Source organism: Malaclemys terrapin, chromosome 12 (genome assembly GCF_027887155.1).
Source record: "Malaclemys terrapin pileata isolate rMalTer1 chromosome 12, rMalTer1.hap1, whole genome shotgun sequence".
Classification (NCBI taxonomy): Eukaryota; Metazoa; Chordata; order Testudines; family Emydidae; genus Malaclemys; species Malaclemys terrapin.
In genome coordinates, this window is record NC_071516.1 from 33,304,281 (window position 1) to 33,327,595 (window position 23,315).

The window sequence follows — 23,315 nt, forward strand, 5'->3', positions numbered from 1 at the left end:
AAGTGTATCAAAAGCAGGACACTTGTCCTGTGAGAGAACTAGGGAGTCTGTTGGGCTGCTGCAGGGTAAAGGGAACAATTAAGGAGGATAAGGAAGTGATTTTTGGAATAAAGATGAGGCACTGCCAGAAACTGTGGTGTCAATATAGGAAGTGTTAGAGCAAACTGATCATTGAAAGATTGAGTCTCCAGGATCAGATGGCACACATCTAAAAGGAATCCAATGGGAGGCATTGTGGTCCCTTTGGATAGGGCACTGGATATGAACTCAGGAGAGTAGGGCAGTTCTGCTGTTGACCTGAAGTGTAACCTTAGACAAGTCTGTGCCTCAGTTTTTCATCTGAAAAATGGGGTGTTTACTATAAAGCTCCGTGCGATATACAGTTGAAAAGTGCACTATGCGGAATGGGTATTGTTTATTATTGAGAAATTAAATGGCTGAGCTGCTTATAAAATATGTAATCACTTGTTAAAATCAGCTACAGTACTGGTCAGCTGGTGGGTAGCAAGTGTAAAAACAATGCCCGGGGTGATGTGGGGAATTACAGATCACTGAGTCTTCAGCACTAGGAAAATTCACTAAAGTAATCATTAGAATTATACACCACCACGATGAACTGGATGTAAGGGAGAAACCAGCATGGCTTCTGCAAAGGAAAATCACACCTTGCTGATACATTGCAATGGTTTGTACATGTCAGTACAAATGGGTGAAGAGGGAACAGTTGGTTTAGCTCAGGTGTCTGTGAAACAACGAGACCCTAACTCTACTTGTGGCCTCTGGGTGCCCCGCTAATACTGTGTGATTATAGTGTGGTGACCCGGCCAGGCAGGCAAGGCAAACTGGGAGGAGAGGCAAAGGCAAACCAAGACAAATGGGTCCTTTGAAATTTTTAGAACTTTATAAGGGAAAACCCCCAAATTGTACCAGGAGCTTAAATCATGTAGAACATTGCCAAAGAGTTACTGTTCGTAGTACTAAACTATAGGTTACCAACTTGTTAACCTCTGGGGCTTGTACATGCTGGGCAGTTAGTACCAAATGGATTGTTATTAAGAAGAACAAAGAGATTCCTTAACAATAGACTGTGTCACTTCACAGAAGAGTCAACTTTTCTTCTCCTTGGCTGCAAGTCCAGCTCCACTCTTGCTGGCCTGTTCTTTGCTTCTCTTTGACTTGAAGGGCTCCTTAGATTTGCTGTTCCTGTGACTGTATCTCTTTTCACAGAATTTATCTACAAGTGGGGTTTCTTCACCTAGTGGGCCCTCATTTGTGCATTAGGCCCCTTTGAACTGTATCCCGTCACTAGATGGTCACAGTCACTTAGGGTTACCATACGTCTGTTTTTTCCTGGACATGTCCGGCTTTTCGGCAATCAAACCCCCATCCAGGGGGAATTGCCAAAAAGCCGAACATGTCCGGGAAAAATACCGGCCAGGCACTTCCTCTCCCGCGGCTGCTCTGCTCCTCCCCTGACTCAGACTTCGGCTCTGTTTAAGAGCCAAGCTGCCCGAGCCAGCGCTACCGGCTTCGGGCAGCCCCCTTGCCTCCGGACCCTGCGTCGCCAGAGCAGAGCAGCTGGAGCCTGGGAGGGGAAGTGCCCGGCCGGCGGCTGGGGTCTGGAGGCACGGGGGCTGCCCGAAGCCGGTAGCGCTTCTCGTTTACCATTTTCGGATCTGCTTTAATCTAACACAGCTTTTTGATCAAGTCCCTTTTTCACCAGTTCTGTTTCCTTTCAGTTTTTTCCCTTGGTGCCCTGTCTCTGGTAAGTCTGTAGATACTATTTCCCTCTACTTCCCTTCTCTATTAGTGCCTGCTCACGCCTGCCAAGTCTGTTTATTTTTCTGCTTCTCCTGCCCTGAAACCCTTGTTATTTTCCTTCTTTCCTCCTCACATCCCAGTCCCCTACTTTTATTCTCCTGTTCTTCTTTCATTTTTCACCTCGCCTGGGCTCCGGTTCACCCGCTAGCTCAGCATCTTGATTCTTCTCCTCTAACAGCTTTTCCCAACTGCCCCTTTGGGTGGATTCAAGGCCACCACCCCAGTTTGAGCTGCTCTCCCATTGGCCGTCCTCTCCCCAGGACAGAATTGTGTGCTGCTGCATTGCAGCTGGAGCAGGGGCCAGTGCCAGGGGGTGGGTTACTGCACTACTATTATTGTAATAATGATAATTTGACAGGGCTGCCGGTGATAGCAGGGATGGACCCATTGTCCCAGGAGGTCCCTTCCAGATCTGTGTCCTAGTAAGGAAACTATGTCACCATTGTCTCTTACCATTTGGTGATCTAAGCACTACTGCAGTACTGCTGCTCTTAATTACTGATGACTTCATCTGCAGTTATATTACATAAAGAGTGGGGATATGAACCCTACCCTGCCCCGCTTCAGGGCGTGAGCAAGCCTCTAACTGATGGGTGTGAGGAAGACACTTCCCCTATGGATGGATTATTCCAAACTTGTCCACTCTGGGGTTTCTTGTGCCTTTCTTGGAAGCAGCTGGTACTGGCCACAGTCAGAGACAGGGTCTGGGGCTAGACAGGCCCCATCGCTGATCCATGGTGGCAATTCTTCAAGTCTTGGAAGTTACGGAGGGGTAGAACATGCTTGTTTTGTACGGAGATACTGAGAAACTCAGGTGCATCCAGTCACTTGCTGTTTGTGTCCCGTTTACAGGAACCCGGGGAAACTGTTCTCCACCTGGCAGTGTTGTTAGCTGACCGAACCTCTCTACACATTGTAGACTTTCTGGTGCAGAACAGGTAAGCTGACTGCAGCGCTTGCAGGGATAGGACTGTCTGCTCAGGATAAGACACATAAGGTCATCAGCGGAGTTAGTGCTGGATAGCCTTGGAGACTAAGTGCCTCTGGATATCCCCTGAAGTACCACCAGGGGACAGCACCAGGGCATTTCCCTGTGGAAGTGCCTTAGTTTTGACATGGAGAAACCATCTTTAGGGTTAGAGGGGAATTCCTGGCCATGGCCCTTCCCTGGACTCTCTGCTGAGGGGAGCAATGAGTGCCAATGGGGATGGAGATTTTCCGACTAGGACACCTGTCCCCCTGGATGGTTCAGCCCAAACCCTTCCTCCCACCCCGCCACTGAACAGCTCTCCAATGGGCACGCCCACCCTGATTGCAGTCCACTGGTGACAGGCTCCATATCCCATTAGCCACTACTCCGGGCCAGCCAGGCTCGAAGATGGGCTTCCCAAGGGCCAGCTCTTGGTTTTCAGAGTGAGTCTGGCTCTTCCTGAACAAGAGGAGGTACATTTTTGTTCCTTCTGCATTCAAGCCCAGTGTGCCATTGATTGGGGTGGAACCAGTGCTAAAGTCTGTCTCCCTAAGGGCCGCCCCACAGTGTCTGGGTACCTCCCAAGTGTTTATGGATTTATCTTCCCAGCACCCTTGTGAGCTCAGGCTCCGTTATCATCATCTCCGGTGTACAGAAGGGGGAATGGAGACTCAGAGGGAGAAAGTGACTTGTGCAAGATCACACAAGAAGTGTGTTGGCGCCGGGAATGGAATTCAGCTCTCCTGAGTTCCAGCCTATACAAAACCATCCTTCCTCTTAGATGATCCTTCTAAACCCTTATCTTCTGCATCACCTCCTGTACTGTGAACTCTTCTCTTAATCTCTAACCCCCATTTCCCCTGCAACCGTATATGGTTGTAAAACTTGAAAGCTGATAAAACTGTGTGCTCACTCCATGCAAAATCCCATGCTGTCATCGCTGTGTCTTCACGGATGTGCTGCCCTGTGTGATCTGGTACGCAAGTGCAGGATCGTGTTCTGAGTTCGGCTGCTGCTGCAGTAGAGCGGGTATTGTACCAGCCACACAGCACTGCCCATTGCTGGGGAACATGCACACAGCTGCCAAGATTGGGGAAATTCCATGTCAATGAGAAGATTTGCATATGCTCACATAATTTGCATACAATCCTAATTATTTTAATAAACGCTGTGTGATTTATTACTGGAGGCAGCATCTGGCAGCTTGGGATGAGACAGCCTCCCCCGACCCTTTTCAGACCCTGTCTTAATCTGGGCCCCAGTCAGTCCCTTCCATTCAGCGTGTGTCACACTCCCACCCCCACAACGAGCTGTCCCCTCCTGCCCGAAGCCACGTGCCACAACAGCCTCTTGTGGTCACAGGATGAACTGCAGTTGCTACCCGCAGCTGAGTCAAATTTCTGAGGTTCCAGGTGAGCTGTCAGCAGGCATGGCAGGGCTGCCCAGTGCACAAGAGCCGCACAATATGCCAGACGTTTGGCAGCCCTAAGTTCACATGCCTTGGCTAAAAGCCCGAATGCTGGACAGTGTCCATTCTGATCTTCATTCCTGTGAGCTAGGGAGAAGGGTTTGGGGTTGAATGTCACGCAGTTATTGTTATAGACGAGAACTGCTCTTTCTCAAGCATACTGATACTGACTGTCCTTTGCTTCAGTGGGAGCCTTGTGAAGCAGACAGTGAAGGGAAACACACCGCTTCATTACTGCTGCCTCCACAATAAACCCGAGTGCCTCAAGCTCTTTGTGAGAGCCAAAGCCAGCATTGCCATCAGTAAGTGACCGCACGGGCTCTGTTCTCCAAACAGGGAAGAAGGTGTTGGGATTGGGTTCCTGATTTTTTTACTGTCTCACTCGTAGGCCTGTGTCTGCTCTCTGCACCTTGCATGTCTTACTGGGAACAGAATAGGAGCCCTTTGCACCAGGTACTAGGCCAAATGCAATAGAAGAAGCATGAAGAACCAAGTGGCTTTTATACACAGAATGTGTAGCATTGACAATCCACAGGGCAGTGTGTCTCAGGAGCAGCGCTGAGGTGCCCCGACAGGGTCAGCAGTACATGGTGTGTAACAGGGATTATGGCTTAGCTCGGGTTAGAGAAGTCAGGTGCTGATCCTTGATGACTCAGTGGGCTGTAAGAATCCTGATTCCTTCAGGAGATACCTGGACAGGAGAGGCTGTGACTGTGAATGTGACAACCCTGAGTTTTATACAGGAGTGACGATTCCAGGCCACAGGAAGGCAGAGATTGCGGACCCACTGGCTTGGAGTTACTTGTATTTTAGTGACCAGTGGTTTTGAAGCAGCTCTGAGCATGTTTGAGGCGTCACTAATGCCTATTAAGCAGATGTAGAGAATTCTAAAACAAAAACCTTGTTACAGTTAAGATTAAGTGCAAGTCAAGAGCCGTCTTACAATAAACCCATCTTAAACCCCTCAGACATTAACAGTTTGGACAACAACCTATACTCGAGCATGTGCACACACACACACTTACCATTAAGGAGAAAAATGCTCAATGACCACCTCCCAAACAACCTTAACTCTGCCCCTCCATTTGTGTTATTATGTTAGGCCCTGACCTGACCTCTGCTAGAGACAACAGCAGTCTTTGCTTTCACTTTATTGGGAGCTCCCTTGGTCCCTTGTGCTCCTGTTACCTAACCTTATATGTGTCCTTCCTCTAGTGTGTAATTCTGTGTCTGATTTGTGATGATGTGCACAGTTCCTATGTTAATATAATGAATGTGGATCTTTCTCAGCTGGTGTAGAAGATCTGGTTAGTTCATACAATAGCTTTGTCTCTAACGATATGTCTTTAATTAGGGGTGCATGGTATTAGTAGTAGGAAAAAATCACTCTTTGGATGGGTTTACATGCTGTGCCGATGGGCCCTGTAACAAACTTTAGATGCATATTGTGATGGGGTGTATAGACCCCATGCAGACAAGGAAGGGCTAGCCCCACCCCTTTGGCCCTGTGAATCATGTCTGATAGGGAGGAGGCCTTTTAAAGAGAGGACACTGCAGTCAGCAGGGTGGGAGAGGAGCAGGATTGCCCTAAGCTGCAGACTGCAGGAGTGACTCCTAGCCAGGAGACCTTCACCCTGAACAACAGACTCCCAGCGTAAGATGGACAGGCTGAGCCTGACTCAGAGGCCCGGCCAGAGCAATTTCCCCAAAACCAATACCTTGGTGCATTGTAGACTTGCTGCCCCCTCCCCTTTTGCTGGGGTCACTGGGAGGGAGTATCCCTGAATGCGTTGGGGTTTGTGACTTTCATTTTTAATACCCCACTCTGGAGAGACTTAAAAGGGCCCACAAAGGGCAGAGCCCCCCACCCTCAAATAGTAAGGAAGTGGGACCTGGGCTGGGACCCCCCAGTGCAGATAACTGGGCATTGTCAGGTGTCTGCCATTCCCCCACCCCCAAGGGAGGAACCACCAAGGACTCTGTTACACATATGAATTCAGGGATTCCTGAATTGATAAAGTGCCTTTAGTGTGTTGGATTGGATTTTAGCTTTACAAAAAGCCTGATTGATGACAAGGGGTACCAGATGTGATAAACACAGGCCTATCTTAGACAGTCTTGGGATTTTATAAATGTTATCTCAATCGCTGTAAGCCAGGCAGTGTGTGCTGGCTGGCGGAGAGCTCCAATCACTCCAGGAGCTACAAGCAGTGAGGGTAATTCCTGCAGACCTGGGACAGGTAGACAACTCCGGAGAAGTACCACCCCCAGGGGAAATTGCACAGACTAATTCAGACCATTCAAGAGCCCCAGGAGACAAAGAAGAGCTTGTAAAGGCCCAGCCTGAACTGGCTGAGGAGGTCCTGCTTTTGATCCCACAAACTGACATGATCCTTTGACCAATGGGGCAAACCCTACCCAAAGGATTGAAGGACTATGACCTACCAGAGCCCCCACATGGATGATAGGCGACCTCTGATAAGCTAGCATGTGTTTAGACCTTTCTTTGTTGTATGATATATTTCCTCTGTAATACTTTTCTCCTAAAATCAATGTTCTATGCTCTGTGTAACCTGTCTGGTACCCGGTAACCCCTGTCTGGTACCAGGTAACTCACGGACCTTGGAGGATCAAAGTAAAATGCAGGTGCTGAGCGAGGTCAGATCTACTGGAATAATCACCGTGAGTTGCATGGGGACTGCAGCCTTTAAACCCCCAGTCTGAAGGGAGAGCGGAGATGGCTGGAGGCCTGAGATCTAAAGGGTGCCCTTGAGCAGACAACGGAGGGGGTCAAAGGTGCAGTTACCCTGAAATGGTGACACAAGCTTTCTATAATAAAAGTAATGTGCCCATGCTTTTAGGTGCAGTTCTGAGAGAAAGCTCAGTGATGGATGGATCAATTCGTTCATGGAGTGCGCTTTCTCCTGGTGGCACAGTTAAAGTTGTTTGGGTGCTGGGCATTGAGAAAGTTGTTGCTGATGTCTGAATTGTTTAGGTATCAATTTCTATCCATACCTGTTAATGTTGAGTGGGGTTGCTTTTATGTGTCCAATGTGGTCTCTTCTCTGGACTTTAACTGCAAATTGACAAAGTCTTTGGGTTGGAATCCCTGTTTTGGTAAGTCTCAGCTGGAATCCAAGGCCAGACTTCTCCCTGGAGAGTTCTGTGCATATCAGTGTAATACTAGTTAATGCTTTCTTGGCCAGATGTGCAGAGGTTTCCTCAGAGCAGCTATGGTTGTTTAATTCTTCCACTGCAGATAAAGAAGTAAATAATCATTGAAGTAGGGGGCCTGGACGCTGGGTCTCCCACCTCCTGGATGAGTGCTCTCTCCACCAGACTACAGAGTCATTCTCATGCTTGTGCTTGCTCGCTTTCCCTTCCCCACCCGCTTCTTGCAAACTGGCGTAGGCGCCTAATTCCAAAGAGGGTTTCTGGCTGAGAATCACTAGCAGAGAAAGGCGCCTGATTCTGAGGGCTTGTCTTCACTACCCGCCCGGTAGTGAAGACGATAATCGATCCCCGAATCGACACACATACTCCACCAGCCCAGGTAGGAGTAAGCGCCATTGACGGGGGAGCCGCGGCGGTCGATTTGCCACCGTCCTCACAGTGGGGTAAGTCGGATCAGATATGTCGAATTCAGCTACGCTATTCCATAGCTGAATTTGCGTATCTGAAATCGATCCCCCCTCAGTAGTGTAGACGTAGCCTGAGAGAGAGCTGGGGTTTAGTGCACACCCCTCTGGTTGGCATCTCCTCGGCGCCTAGCCTGCTGGCTTTTGTGATTTGCATTCTAAGGTGCATCTCTCTCCCCGCTCCTAGGCGCCTACCTCAGGCTTTGAGAGTTACAAGGTGTTCCCAGGATTTCCTAGGTGCCCAAGAGTTCGGCGTTGCAATGCTCAGTGTAACCATCCTATGTCCTTTTGTGCATTCAGGCCTAAGTGGCTGAGGGAGCTCAACTCTATTCTGACTAGGGTTGCTAACTTTTGTTTCAAAGCTAAAGATGGGTCAGACTGGGGATAGAGGTGGGTGTTACTCTTCTGGGCTCTGCCCACAAAATAAGCTCCACCCTGGTGCATCGCCAGCACGAGACATGAGACACAGTAGATTATGTCGATGTTCAGAATATGATGGTGTGCCGACTGGGCTCCTTGAGCTTGGTTCTGCCTTGGCAGGGCCTGAACAACATTTGGGCTCTGCTGGGTTCAGCACCTTTTAGACTGGGGAAGAAATGAATTGTGGCATCTGTCCAGTGCCACCCACCTGCAGCACCAACATGAGCTGTTACTCAGTAAATGGCAGGTGTGTGGCCCTCACTTTCCTCTCATCCAGGGGGAGGAAATAGCTCCCCAGGGTGACACCTGAATGTTCATCCCTAGGCCTCTGAGCAATCACCTCCCTAAGATGAATGAGGCAGGGCACCCTTTTCAGAGCTGCCATTCCAGACTCAAGCAGACACATCTGCACAAGTGATACTTTGCTCACAGAACAGCTAGAGACTTCCTTTCTTAAAAAACGAGGGCTGAGATTCTGGAGAACAAAAGAGCGGGCGTGGAGCAGTACTGGTATGGTGTATGGACATATGCCAGCTGTTTTTGAGCCCTGACCAAAGAGCTAATAATCTGCTGTGCATGAGGGTATGAAAAATGTACCTGTTTTTGACCTTTGAGATTTATAAAGAATTCCACTTTAAAGTTCAGGCTGGCAGTAAAATTATGAGAACTAATTAGTGTCTGTATCTTTATCACGCGTTTGTCAGCGGTGTCACACATTTACCTTTAAAGGCTGCCTCTTGTGACAGGAACCATTTAGTAGCAAGGGCTATTTGGTTGTTCTCTCCTCTTTACAGTCTCTGGCTATACACATATCTGTGCTCGTGTGCAGAGCAAATTCTGCGGGGGGCCAATCAGGGGGCTAAAGGTGTGTCCTGATCTGAGGGAAGCCAAAACTCCCAAGGCTTGGCAGCCAAATGTTAAACTCCCCTGTGCCAGCACCGCGCCAGGAGCTCTGAAATCCTGCATCCCACATAGAAGCACCCAAACAACTCACTCACTCAGAGCAAGAGCTAGAGGAGACGGAGGTTAGCATGGAACTCCCAGGACAGACTCCCTAGCAGGAACTGCCTTCGCGCTCACAGGGCTCATGACAACTGCTTTTCCCCCACAGCCAATGAAGCTGAAGAGACGGCCCTGGATGTGGCCAGGCGCATGAGACACTCCCTATGTGAAGAACTGGTAAGAAATGGCACCTTACAGTCTCCACCCTTGGAGTGTGAGCTCCACGCAGCAGGTGGGGCACTCAGTAGCAAGCCAGGGATTGGATCTTGTTAGAAGGGGAAGGTGGCAGCCCCACCACACTGCTTCTGCATGGTGCTTCCCTGAGTTCACATTGCACTCCCTCCAGCATAGCTCTAGCAGTGTGCTGGGCAAATAGCTCCCTTCTAAGGTCTTGCCTCTTGTTCAGTGGAGGTCCATGGCACTTGGCTTTATTGCCCATAGTTGCACAGTGCCAACAAGACACCTAAGCTTGTGGCCCAGGCTGCACCGGGCTCCATGTGTTGACTTGGCTGAATTCTGTGAGGTTGGTCTCTTCTTGGTCTGGAATCTGACCTGAACTTTGCCTGATTGGTAGGGGGTTCTGAGCTTAGGGGTAGGGGGAGAGATGGGGGTTGCCCCCCCGGCTCATCCAGGATCGCCTAGGAGTGCTGCAGGCAATGCATGCTGCTTCTGCTGGTCCTGGCTGACAGCTGGTGCCCTGATGCAAGGCCTTGTCTGAGTTGCTAGGGCTCTGCTGGTACCCATGAGGGATGCAGAGCAGGACATAAAGTGACCTCAGGCAGATGCCTGGTCTGCTGTTGCTGACAGAGAATGGGATTCGTTCAGATCCCACTTGGGGGATGGGACAGCTAATTTGGAGACATTTCTAGTGGTAGTGCAGACTTTGAGGTTAGAGAGGTGTTTCTTCTCCCAGCTAACAAAATCAGAGTCAGTACTGATGGGACATGGTCTGGATTTGCCAGGTTGAGAGGTCTCTGTGGCTATAGCTGCTGGGCTCAGAGCCGGTCTGCCATGGTATGATCTCCCGCTGGCATATAGCAGGATCCCACACCCAGAGCGCAGAAACCACCCAAAAATCTTGCTTTTGTGCTGCCCAGGGCCATGTGTTAGGGCTCCAATGCAAACAGCAGTGTCCTGGGAAGAGAAGGAAGGTTGTAGGAAAGTCCCCAGGTAGAGGTGGGGCAGCCTGGGTACCATGCTTATCAGCTGGAAACCATTGCTTCAGACTGAGGTGTGTCTTCCCCCAGGACCTGTCTCTGTGACCCTGGGCTGCCCACTCCACTTTCAGCCTTGATGCAGGGCACTGTAGGTGGGTATAGGAGAGAGTTTGACCTGAGCCTGATTCCTCTGTGTTCCAGCTGCTGCAGGCTCAAAACAATCAGTTCAACATGCGTGTTCACGTGGAATATGAGTGGCGGCTGGGCCAGGATGACATGTATGAGAGCGACGATGATCTGGATGAGAAGGTGAGATCCCAGCACACTACAGCTGTCCCCAGCTACAAGCCGAGGTTCTTGCCCACATATATATTGACTGGTATGGACGCAGCACAGACCTGGCTCAGCACTTCTTCCCATCACTGAGCCATTAACCAGGGCTACATGTGCAGATCTTGCCTGTCCACCTTATTGCAGCTGCCTCTGATCCTGCCTCATTTCCCTTCGAGGTTATCATGTGAAACTGTATTGGATGCTTCACTGAAGATGAGCAAAAATACGGCACCCATTTTCTCTTCCACATTGTGCCATCAACGCAGGAGCTGAAACTGGGCTGGAATGGGATTTGCTGCAGCCATGCTATTTGCTGTTTATCACCTGCCTTATTATCGTTACAGTAATTTACCGGGTGTGGAACTCTTTCGTCTGTCCGTCTGCCTGCTTAGAAATTGGCACGACACATGCATGTATCATGTGCTCAGGGAACTCGGCAGTTGAGGATGAAAGAGCTTTTCGGCTGAAGCTTGCTGGATTGAATCCAGCCCAGGTTGCAGTGACCAAAAGTCTTCATCAGTTCACAGCTCCACATAAACAACAGGCCTGTCTCTTCTTTTCAGTTGGGTTCCCCGAAGGAGCGCATTCTCCGCCCTCAGAGCTGCTACCATTCACCTGCCACTGCCTCTCAGCCATGGGGAAATGCAGCAGGGCTTTCAAAGGGTGCAATTCCAGCTCCCCAGGGGAAATTGCATGACATCTATGCACACCCTCACTCCCACATACCAGCAGCCCCTGGCTCTGCTCCATGTGTGCCGCCTCTTCCACCACGCAGTGTAAACCGAGGTGAGACTTTCCTTCATGGTAGCCCTGCCGCAGCAGTGGGGTTTGCGGGGTAGGGCCAGCCCCAGAGCAGGGGAGTCTGGCTGGACAGATTTCAAACAATAGCGATGCCCTTCCTTCTTATCCTGGGCAAAATTGGCAGTTCATTGTACTGTTGGCCCCACTGACAATGCCCCATCCCTGCAGCTCCCTGCCCCAACCCCGGGGCTGACCACCCCTGGGCCAAGGCCTAGAGCAAGCATTGTCAAAGCAGTCAGGCCCAGACCAATCCACCTGCAGCAAATGTCTGTGAGGAAATGTCTTCAGTGAATCTCCATGTAGGGAGGGCGGTGACCTCTCAGGGGCTGAGGCGGGGCAGCCCCCCAGCTACAAGGGGCAGCATTAGTAGCTATCCATGCAATTCAGTATCAGCCCCTCTAAGTTTTTGTCCATCTCAGGCTAGATTCTCAGCAGGTGTAAATCAGCCCTGCTGTTAATGTCCATGTAGCTACTCTGATGTACACCAGCTGAGGCCCTTTCCACCAAAACTGTCAGTAGCCCCCACCCTGTACATGTCCCCCTCCCTCTCCCTCTGCTCTCCTCTCAGTGCCAGACTTGCTGTTGATTTTGTGTAGCTCCCAATGTGCCCCCGCCCGCTCCTCCTGCCAGCCTGCTGGCCAGTGCTGTGGACCCCGGAGTCAGGAAGATCCTGTCGCTACCTCTGAGCATCAAGCACAGACGAACCTCATCAGAGCCTGTGCCCTGGGTGCCGCTCAGCCCCACGCAGCCCAGCCCAAGCAGCCTGGCTCCAGGTAAGGGACTGGCCAGCAGGATGGGGCTCTGTGGGGAAGAAGCTTGGGGAGCTGAGGACACTCACTCTGTCTCCGTTGCCCTTGGATCCATCCCTGCCCAAGGTAGACACCATTCCTGTCAGTCCTGGCCTGGTGGGCATGTCCAGCTCCCTGGGATTGCAGGGTCTGGCCCTTCCAGTTGAATCCTGGGAGATGCACCCCCCCCCAAAGGTCAGAGAGCACAGGGATGGAGAGGATCCGCAGACGGCAGCGGACTGAACCGTGCAGCTGCCAGGGACTAACCCTGTGCCAGCCCTTCACCCTGGATTGTTCCCTTCCCTGGGGATCTGAGGCTCCTTGGCCAGGCCTGTGGGGCATGGGGGAATGTACTGAACCTCGGAGCCGCATGTGATCCCAGTGCAAAGCATCTGCACCTGGGAATCCCTGGCCGTCCTGGCTGGCATAGTACATCGCTCCCAACTCTGGGCCAGGCTCAGCTCTTAGGGGTGCTACGGCAGTAGCTGAACGCTTGCCCCGTGCCCGGGAGGGTGTCCCCGGTGCTGAGTAGGGGTGGGGCATGGCGTGGATGTGCGCATTGCCCATCCGCAGTGGGTCAGCAGCTGCCGAGAAGGCACCACCCCCGGGCAACACACCACCTGTTTCTCCATTGCTCAGGCCATTTCTCTTCTCCCGGTCAGATTCTGGATCCTCCTCACCTCCCAAAGGCCATTCTGCAGCAGGAGACCCTCCCAGGAGACTGAGGTAACTCCCCATGGCTGAGCTCACTGAGGGGCAAGGCCCTGGCACCCCTTAGCCTCGGCCTGAGTTCACATGAAGCTGAGAGAGCTGGAGCCTAGTCACGTCACTTGGCTACAAGCCCCATGAACCTGGGACGAGCTATGCAGGGCCTCTGGGGATCACAGGGGAGAGCTTCCTGGGCAGAAGGCCTCTCTGTGGGGCAGGGTAACCTGGGGCTCTCTGGGAGCTCCCTGCACAGCTGGGGGCTTGTCAGTGTTCAGGGGAGGTGAGTGTCCTGATTGTGCCTCACACCCAAAAGGAGGCTGAAACAGGTGGGGTGGGAGAGAGGGGGACAGGGGGACGCTGCCATCTGCAGCCATTGTCTCCCAGGGCCGCTGTCCCAGGACTGGGACCCTTGGTGATGGCTCTGGGTGCCACGTGCTGCTGTTGCTAAATATCATGTCCCAGTGCCCTGGCATGGACATGTCTGGCCAGCTGCCCTGTGCAATGGCCCCTTCCCGTGGGAGGGGTGGTGGCCGTGGCATTATGGCGAGGTGTGGGTGAGGCTTTGCCCTCTCATCTCCTGTCCCCTTCCCCATGGCAGGAGCCCAGGCTGCCCTCCATGGAGGCTGCAGCACGGCTGAATGCGGCGGGGCTCCTGGATGGCCTGCCTCCACCACTGGAGAAAGACCCCGGGCCAAGCCCATAACCCAGCTAGTGTCATACTCCTATGTGGCTCTGCCTGCCAGTCGGGCTGGCTGGCAGTCAGCAGCCAGCAAGGGAATCCCACAGAGCCCTGGGGCCCACCTGAGATCTGCTGCCCACCGAGCCGCGCCTCAGAAGCGCAGGGTACCTGGGGCCCCATTCTGCACCCCACCCATCCTCGTCCTGTCTGAGTGACCAGCCCTTCTCTGCGGCTTCCCTCAGCACCGGATCCCGCCAGGGCACCAGCCACTCCACCACCAAGGACACGACACACCTTGGTAAGGACGACCTGAGCCCTGCTTGGCTACCAGAACCTACCCGCAGCCTGCCACATCGGGCCCAGCTTCCTGCCCTTGCACCCCTCACTTTGGAGGCACTGCCCGCCTAGCCCAGCTGCCCGCCACCATCCCATCCCTCTCCAACCCCCTCCACCACTCTTTGTCATCTCACCCCTCCCCCAGCCCCTCCACCATCCCTCCCCTCACCCAGCACTGCCACCCTCCACTGCCCTACTCCTCCGCCACCGTACCTCTCCCCCAGCCCCTCTGCCATCCCTCCCCTCACCCAGCACTGCCACCTCCACTGCTCCACCCCTCTGCCACCGTACCTCTCCCCCAGCCCCTCTACCATCCCTCCCCTCGCCCAGCACGGCCACCCTCCACTGCCCCACCCCTCCGCCACCGTACCTCTCCCCCAGCCCCTCTGCCATCCCTCCCCTCGCCCAGCACTGCCACCCTCCACTGCCCCACCCCTCCGCCACCGTACCTCTCCCCCAGCCCCTCCCCCATCCCTCCCCTCGCCCAGCACTGCCACCTCCACTGCCCCACCCCTCCGCCACCGTATCTCTCCCCCAGCCCCTCTGCCATCCCTCCCCTCGCCCAGCACTGCCACCCTCCACTGTCCCACCCCTCTGCCACCGTACCTCTCCCCCAGCCCCTCCGCCATCCCTCCCCTCGCCCAGCACTGCCACCCTCCACTGCCCCACCCCTCCGCCACCGTACCTCTCCCCCAGCCCCTCCCCATCCCTCCCCTCGCCCAGCACTGCCACCTCCACTGCCCCACCCCTCCGCCACCGTACCTCTCCCCCAGCCCCTCTGCCATCCCTCCCCTCACCCAGCACTGCCACCCTCCACTGCCCCACCCCTCCGCCACCGTACCTCTCCCCCAGCCCCTCCGCCATCCCTCCCCTCGCCCAGCACTGCCACCCTCCACTGCCCCACCCCTCCGCCACCGCACCTCTCCCCCAGCCCCTCCGCCATCCCTCCCCTCGCCCAGCACTGCCACCCTCCACTGCCCCACCCCTCCGCCACCGCACCTCTCCCCCAGCCCCTCCGCCATCCCTCCCCTCGCCCAGCACTGCCACCCTCCACTGCCCCACCCCTCCGCCACCATACCTTTCCCCAGCCCCTCTGCCATCCCTCTCCTTGCCCAGCTCTCTGCCATCTAACCCCAGCCCCACTGCCCTCTGCCATCTTGCCCCAGCCCAGCTGTTCTCCTGTCTCCCTCCTTTGCCCAGCCAGCTGACCAGGATAGTGAGGGAGCTTGGCTGGCAGAGGGTGGTGCTGATTGCCTGTGAAGAGAGGGAGTTGGTGACTGTTCTGCTGGTGTCCTAGCTGCCCTGGAGACAGTGGAGCCGCTCTTTGAGGCCAGCCCCAGCAAAGGAAGAAGCCGTGGGCTGCCGTGGCCCTCACAAGACCCAGGTGGAGGCTCTGGCCCAGCACAGGACGTGCCGCCCCCGATCCCAAGGAGGGATGGCCTGGTAGGTGCTCTGGTCTGGGATGTCGCGCTCAGATCCCCCTTTTCTCTCCGTATTTGGTTGTAATGTTGGCAAACGTGCCCCCCTTCTAACTCCAGCGCTGCCCTGCTGGCACCCCAGCCATGGACAGGACTCGGAGGGCAGCAGAGCCACGTGGAAATGGCAGGAGCTGATTGCAGGCATGGAGCCCTCCCCCTGCGGGGGCATTCACAAAACACCATGGGGAGCAGAGGCTAGCCCAAGTCCCTAGGTGCTCATCCCTCTTATCCCCACACAGCCGGAGCAGACTGCCCTGCGGCCAGCAGCTCCACAGGGCCTGATTTCTGAAGGGAGGGACTGGGGTCCCTGTACATCTTGCCTGCTCCCTTCCCCTGAAAGCACATGCAGAGTGGGTGAGCATGCATCCCCGGGGACGTGTCAGCTCCTCTGCCCGGGCAGACGCAGGCGTGTGTGTGGTGGGAAGGTACACACAGTGCAAGGTGAAGACTGCATGCTGCAGATCAGGCCCTCAGCCTCCTGGGGGTGCCCTGTGGAGGCCAGAGCCTGTGCCTCACTCTCCCACCTCTCCCTTCCTAGCACCAACCCTTCCCCCTGGCTCCCTGCCCCCGGGAGAGCTCCACACAAGCCCCCCTCTCCCCCAAAGGCCCGCAGGGCAGCAAATAAACAAGGACACAGGACTTGCTGTCTCCAGGAAGATTATAGGGTTTCCAGGTGTACAGTTTCATAGATTCATAGATTCATAGATTCTAGGACTGGAAGGGACCTCGAGAGGTCATCGAGTCCAGTCCCCTGCCCGCATGGCAGGACCAAATACTGCCAGTTGAAAACTGTAAAGTCCGGTCGAAAAGGGGACCTAGCAGTGTCCAGTCAGATTTACTGACCAGACACCAAAGTCCGGTTACTGCAGGAGGGAGAGAGGCGCCAGGCCATCAACCCACATCCTCCCACTGCATCTCATGGGCAGGCAGACATCAGGGTCCGCATGAGGCTGCAGCTCCTGTCCCAGCCAGGGAGAAGCAGAGAGAGCCCAGCTGTGGAGGCAGGGGGAGAGAGGTGGTGAGGATCAAGCAACGAGGAAAGAGGGGGAGGGTAGAGCAGCGAGTGAAGGTGGGGGAGAGGAGCCAGCAAGAGGTGGGGCTTCACGGGAAGAGGTGGAGCAGAGGCAGGGCCTTGAGAGAAGAGGCAAGGCCTTGGGGAAGAGGCAGGGCAGGGCCTGGGACCTTGGGGGGAAAGAGGCGGGGCAAGGGGTCCGGTTTTCAGAAATTAGAAAGTTGGCAATTATATGGAAGAACACTGCAGTTAGGAAGCTGCCAGCGCCACACTACACAGTCTCCCACTTCTGGACCCCTGCAGCCCTTCGCCACCCCCTCCAGAGCTCCCAAAGCACCCACAGCCACCCAGCACTCGCCTCCCCTCTGCCCCCAGCACTCTCCCAGCCTGATCCCCTGCGGCCCCATGGCATGTCCCTCACTCACCTGCTCCCATGCTGGTTGGTGTTCCCCACCCATGAGCCTGGAGGGGATTCTCTCCTGCCCTGAGTGCACAGGGGCTTGGGGACCAAAATGCCACTGTGCTCAGGCTGCAAGTGTTTGTGTCTACCAAAGAGCATGGTGCAGGACGCATTAGACAAGGGATCCAGGCTTGATGGTGTTCTCCCCTCCTGATTTGCAGAGTAAACCGCGCTTCTTCCAGGTCCGAGCCCTGTATGACTGTCAGGCTGACCGTGAGGATGAGCTGACCTTCCGTGCGGGGGAGATCATCATTGTGGCCGAAGAGGAGGACTGCAATTGGTGGGTAAGTATCGGCCTACGCTGTAGTACAGCACTGCAGGTTCCAGTGCACATGTGTAGTGCCGACAGAGCCCCGGTTGCCAGCGGGCAGGATCAAACTGGGGACCTCTGGAGCATAGTGCATGAGTCTCTAGTGCGTGAGCTAAAAGCCACTGGCTCTTAGCTGAAGCTGTAGGGCAGGTCATTTTCTCTCTCTCTCAGTGGTCTTGGTGCCATTAGACAGGACAGAACACCACACCCAGGTGTATGGGTTACATACTTCCCCTAGCTGAGGAAGCACATCCCAAGCTTCAGAGGTTTCCCAGTTGAGATCTCGGACGAGCCCCTACTTGTAACACCGACAGACATTGGTTGTTGGTGGGTGGGATCAAACCTGGGGTCTCTGGAGCTTAGTGTATGAGTCTCTACTGCATGAACTAAAAGCCACTGACTCTTAACTAAGGCTGTAGAGCAGACTCATTTTAACTCTCTCTCTAAGTGGTCTCGGTGCCACTAGATGGGACAGAACACCCAGGAGGTGTGTGGGTTACACATGCTGATGTCCCCTTGACCTGCACACCAAGCCCTTCTCTAGCCACAGCTCCCAGAATCTTAGCCAAGCTGCCTTCCTCCCTTGCCTCCCCTGGACCGCTGTCCTGTTTTTTTCATGGTCTCCTGGTTAGAGCTGAGCAGTCCCACTCCTGCCTTGCTGATCTCCAGAGCTCTGCACCCAGCCCTCTGCACTCTCCACTCTGATGTGCTCGCCCAAACCCTCATTGGCTCTTTCTTCCCTCTGCCTCTTGCACTGATACCTGTTAATCCGCTTGTCCTGTCACACCTACTCTCCTTCAGCACTTCAGGTTCTGCTGTTGCGCTAACCAGCTACAAACTTGAAATGCAAATGTTAGAATATTGGGAACCAGTTGTACCTGTCCCATCTCTACTGGACATCTAGAAATCTAACTTATGGCTGGCTCTTCCAAGACAAACAATACAGATGTCACCATTTTATTAAAAAATAATAATTGTGACAGGTCCCCTCTCCCCCGTCTCTGGGGTGCCACCTGGGACTGGGGTACCACTGAGCCCGCCTGACCCACCAGTCTGGGTTCCCTTAACACTGTACTGCTCTGCAGCCTGCCAAGCCCTCCCTCGGGCTTCAGCCTGCACTTTACCAGCACACATACAGGCAGGGACACACCCAGCTGCAGATTCACACAGATGCTGAGATCAGCTCTGCATGGGAAGGCTCAGCTAAGGTACTGCCCAGTACTCAAGTGCACTCCCCCTCTAGAGGGTAAACCCAAAATTATGCCGTCTTGCGCTGCACAGAGATCTGTGCAATATAAGCTCATGAAATTCGCCCTCTATGTGGAGAGGAATATACACAGCTTTCTGCCCCACAGTTATGATTTCCACACACTGGCTTTAGACAAAACAAGTTTATTAACTACAAAAGATAGATTTTAAGTGATTATAAGGGATAGCAAACAGATCAAAGCAGATTACCTAGCAAATAAAACAAAAACACAATCTAAAGTTAATATTCTAAAGAAATTGGATATGTGCAGCAAATTCTCACCCTAAATGTTGTTTTAGGCAGATTGCAGAGATTCTTGAAGGCAACCTGCCCTTGCTTGCAGCTTAAAACTCCAGTTATTCCTTTCACAGGCTAGACAACCCTCTAGCCTGGATTAAGCCCTTCTCCCCTAGTTCAGTCCTCTTTCTTGGGCAGGGAGTCAGTGAAGAATGAACCACGGAGATGTCACTCCCCTACAGGGCCGGCTCCAGGCACCAGCCCACCAAGCATGTGCTTGGGGCAGCGCCTGGAGGGGGGCGGCGCGGCGGGGCGCTCCAGCCCGAGAGCGGGGCAGCGACTGGGCTTGCCGCCCTCCCCGCGGCGCTCCTGCCGCCGGGGGCTCTCCGCCCTCCTCCCGGCACTCTGGCCGCCGGGGAGAGCAGAGCCACGGCGGGCTCGCCGCCCTCCCCCCGGTGCTCCGGCCGGTGGGGGATTGCCCTCCCCTGCCGAGCTGGGAGGAGGGGGGGCGGCGGGTGGCTTTTTTGCCTAGGGCGGCAAAAAAGCCAGAGCCGGCCCTGCTCCCCTACCTTAAATAGTTTTTGCATATGGCGGGAATCCTTTGTCTCCCAGTTTGATTCCCACGCCTGCTCAGTGGAAAAACACTAGTATTATCATGGAGTCCAGTACCAGGTGACTTGGTCACATGTCCCTGTAGGGCCACCGCAGCCATGACTCAGAGGCTGTTTGCAGCGTCCTCAAGAAGACTTCCCAGGAAGGCTCCCTGGTGGAAGATTAGCACCTTCTAAGACCTATTGTTCTCCCTAATGGCCCTTCCCAGCCAGCCATCTAGACTGATTGCATTCCCCAGGTGTAAACACATTTGTAATAGATGCATGGACGCTATTCCTAACTTCAGATACCACTGGCTGCCGCTGGGGCAGTCTCAGGGGGCCCCTCTGCCCCCCAGCAGAAGGAGTTTGGGTGTGGGCTCAGGGCTTGGGATTGGGGCCAGTGCTTACTGGGGGGGCGGGGGGGGGGTTCCTCTCCCTCAGATCCTAGCTCCACATGGGAGCTGCAGGACCGGGGCTTGGAGCGGAGCAGACGCAGCATGTGGAGCTAGGGAGCTGGGATCACCACTTCCCAGGATCTGGGTAGGGAGCCTGGTCCAGCCCCACGAATCCCCGCCCAGCACCCATGCCCCCCTGGGACGCGACTCCCCCCGCCTGAGCACTGCGTCCCCCTCCCCAGCACCCACCAGGAACTGCGGCCAATGGGAGCTGCGGGGGCAGTGCCTGCAGGCAGGGGCAGCGCACGGAGCCCCCTGTCTCCCCGGGGGCGTGCCAGCCGCTTCCGGGAGCGGTGTGCGGAGGGGGAAGCGTGAGGTGCCCCCGGCCCCATTTACCTTGGGTGGCTCCTGCTAAGGCAGGCTCCATCCCTGCAGCTCACATTGGCTGCAGTTCCCGGCCAATGGGAGCTGCGGAGTCAGGGGCCACAGGGACATGCTGGCTGCTTCCAGGAGCAGTGTGGGGCCAGGGCAAGCAGGGAGCCTGCCTTAGCCTGGTTGCACTGCCGTCCAGGAGCTGCCTGAGGTAAGCACCCCCCAGCTGGAACTCACACCCCTCACCCCCTCTCACACCCCAATCCCCTGCCCCAGCCCTGAGACCTCTCCTGCACCCAAACTCCCTCCTAGAGTCTGCACCCCACACCCTGTCCTGCACCCCAATTCCCTGCCCCAGCCCGCACCCCAACCCCCAATCCCAAGCCCCGTCCAGTACCCAAACTCCCTCCCAGAGCTTGCACCCCGCACCTCCTCCTGCACCCCAACCCTCTGCCCCAGGCTCAGCCCAGAGCCCCCTCCCATATTCCAAAACCCTTGGCCCAAGCCCAGAGCCCACACCCCCTCCCAGCCCAGTGAAAGTGAGTGAGGGTGGGGGAGAGCAAGTGACGGAGGGAGGGGGGAATGGAGTGAGCGGGGCGGGGCCTCGGGGAAGGGGCAGGGCAAGGGTGTTTGGGTTTGGGTTATTAGACAGTTGGAAACCCTAGCTGGAACCCTGGATGGCAGTGCCCTGGTTCCTGTAATGATTGGGGCCTGGGTGGTCAGGCCTCGTGGCTAGAGTCAGGCGCCATGCCACGGGTCGAAGCTGGAGTCAGCATCGGGGTCGGGCATAGGAGCAGGGATGCGGAGTGAGGCAGGAAAGCAGGAACTGGGAACAGATGGGGGTCTGGGATGAGGATGACCGCAACAGGGAGGAAGGCAGGAACCAGGAGTCATGCAAGCAGGCAGGGTCCATAGTAGTAGTAGCAGCAGCCAGCCAGGGATTCCTCTTGTTGCTCAGACAACTTCCTGTCCCTTTCTGGTCTAAACAGAACTCCCCAGCCAGTCCATGGTGCTGGACATTCCCCCCAATCAGGAGCTTCGGAGGCAGAGCCCTTTGTGAGCTAGAGCTTCATTGGTTCCCTTCTCCAGTGGCTCAGGTGAGCTGCTGGGTAGTGGCTGTGGACTGAGCACTGCCTGGGGATCCAGGGGCCCGGATTCGAGATCCACTCACAATACCATTCTGCCTTCAGTGATTCAGGAAAGACTAGAGTAACTAATGCAAGCTTGCTGAGACCCTCGTAACCTGCCCAGAACCTGGCCTTGTTCTCAGGGGAGTTGGCTAGTGTGGAGATTGGAGTGGCTGTGCACTGCCCGGGCTGCTTTAGGACTTGCAGTCATTACTGTAGTCAGTTCCTTTCCACTGGCTACCCAACCCCATGGAAGAGCCATAGCTGACTAAGCCTTTGCTGGCTTTTCTCTTCACAGAACGGCTGGATTGAAGGGCAGCCCCACAGGAAAGGCGTCTTCCCAGCATCATTTGTTCACGTGCTGAGTGAATAGGACCTGGATGGCTGACAGAAGAAGGAACATCTCAGCTGCTCGAAGTGCAGATCCCCCAGACTCCCTGTTTTCAGCAGGCTTCCTGCAGAGAACACACTTGGCGAGCTTGTGCTGTCTCATCTCTTGTACCTTGTCACTCTCACCTTCAGGCCTGCAGTATGTGGTTCGGCCCACGGGGCCCAAAGCGGGGCTTGGAGGGGTCAGGGCTTTGCCTGTCTCCTGAATTGCAATCAAGTATCCTATCAGGTGTCTTTGAGTTCTGCTTTCAGCTCCAACTGTTCAGTGTGCAGCCTCCCACACAGCAGTGCGGCACTCACTCCTGCATGGTGCTGGCTGGGAGTGGCCAAAGCTGGGAGAATGCCAGTTTAGAGACACCAGAGTTTGGAGCCTGTTTTAACATGGGATAACTGACTGCTGATTAACTGGATAGTAAATGCCACTCTAGACACACCACAGATGTCTGTTCCACACTCAGCCCTAGTTTCCAGATTAACATCCACTCTCCTCCCAATCAACGTGAGTTAACTCAGGTTCAAACAGGCCCCAAGCCCCATTCCAGTCAAACCCTTCCACTATCCCAGCCAGGAAGCTGCCCAAAACAGGCTTCTTTCCATTCTCCCATTTGAACCAGTCATTCACCTTGGCAGCCACTTTGACACCCAAACCCATAGAAACTGCACCAGTTCCTGTCTGTGCTGGCAACAATTCTCAGTGTTTCTCTGCTCCGGTGCTACTACTAGTGGGAGCTGGAGTATAGCTAAGGCTAAGGCATTTTTACCAGCCCTGTTCAGAGCCCTCTTTCCACCAAAGCTGCCACACTGGAATCACCGGCAGAGCTGTGCTGGAACAGAAAAACACCAATCAATGTTCCCAGTGGACAGGGGCATGTGACAGGAGAGAACTCATAGACTTTAAGACTAGAAGGGACCATTGTGATCATCTAGTCTGACCTCCTGCACACCACAGGCCATAGACCCTCACCCACCCACTCCAGTAATAGACCTCTCTGGCTGAGTTACTGACGTCCTCAAATCATGATTTGAAGACTTAAAGGCACAGAGAATCCTCCATTTACACTAGTTTAAATCTGCAAGTGACCTGTGCCCCACATTACAGACGAAAGCAAAAAAACCCAGAGTCTCTGCCAATCTGACCTGGGAGAAAATTCGTTCACAACCCCTAAATATGGCGATCAGTTAGACCCTGAGCATGTGGGCAAGACCCACCAGCCAGGCACTTGGGAAAAAATTCTCTGAAGTAACTCAGAACTCTCATCATTTAGTGTCCCATCACCAGCCATTGGAGCTATTTGCTGCTAGCAGTCGCAGATCGGCGACATGCCCTTATAGGCAGTCCCATCATCCCACTCCCTCCATAAATTTATCAAGCTCAGTCTTAAAACCACTTAGGTTTTTTTGCCCGCACTGCTCCCCTTGGAAGGCTATTCCAGAATTTCACTCCTCTGTTGGTCAGGGTATGTCTACACTACGAAATTAGGTCGAATTTATAGAAGCCGGTTTTATAGAAATCGGTTGTATACAGCCGATTGTGTGTGTCCCCACATAAAATGCTCTAAATGCATTAAGTC

At 54.4% G+C, this 23,315-nt stretch overlaps 1 protein-coding gene across 2 annotated transcripts in view; it reads left to right on the plus strand.

Annotated features, from left to right (window-relative positions):
- Positions 1-21,970, plus strand: part of LOC128845908 (arf-GAP with SH3 domain, ANK repeat and PH domain-containing protein 2-like) — a 103,043-nt gene extending 81,073 nt beyond the window's left edge. Inside the window, exons 18-28 of one of the 2 annotated variants that reach the window (XM_054044974.1) lie at positions 2,674-2,759; positions 4,446-4,561; positions 9,429-9,496; positions 10,678-10,785; positions 11,373-11,595; positions 12,207-12,383; positions 13,061-13,124; positions 14,028-14,083; positions 15,419-15,564; positions 17,233-17,355; positions 21,653-21,970. In XM_054044974.1, coding sequence (XP_053900949.1) covers positions 2,674-2,759; positions 4,446-4,561; positions 9,429-9,496; positions 10,678-10,785; positions 11,373-11,595; positions 12,207-12,383; positions 13,061-13,124; positions 14,028-14,083; positions 15,419-15,564; positions 17,233-17,355; positions 21,653-21,727 — 1,242 coding nt within the window. In that variant the 3' untranslated portion in view covers positions 21,728-21,970. The remainder of the gene's footprint in view (positions 1-2,673; positions 2,760-4,445; positions 4,562-9,428; positions 9,497-10,677; positions 10,786-11,372; positions 11,596-12,206; positions 12,384-13,060; positions 13,125-14,027; positions 14,084-15,418; positions 15,565-17,232; positions 17,356-21,652) is intronic. The other variant, XM_054044975.1, reaches the window with a different exon arrangement.
- Positions 21,971-23,315: the final 1,345 nt, after the last annotated feature.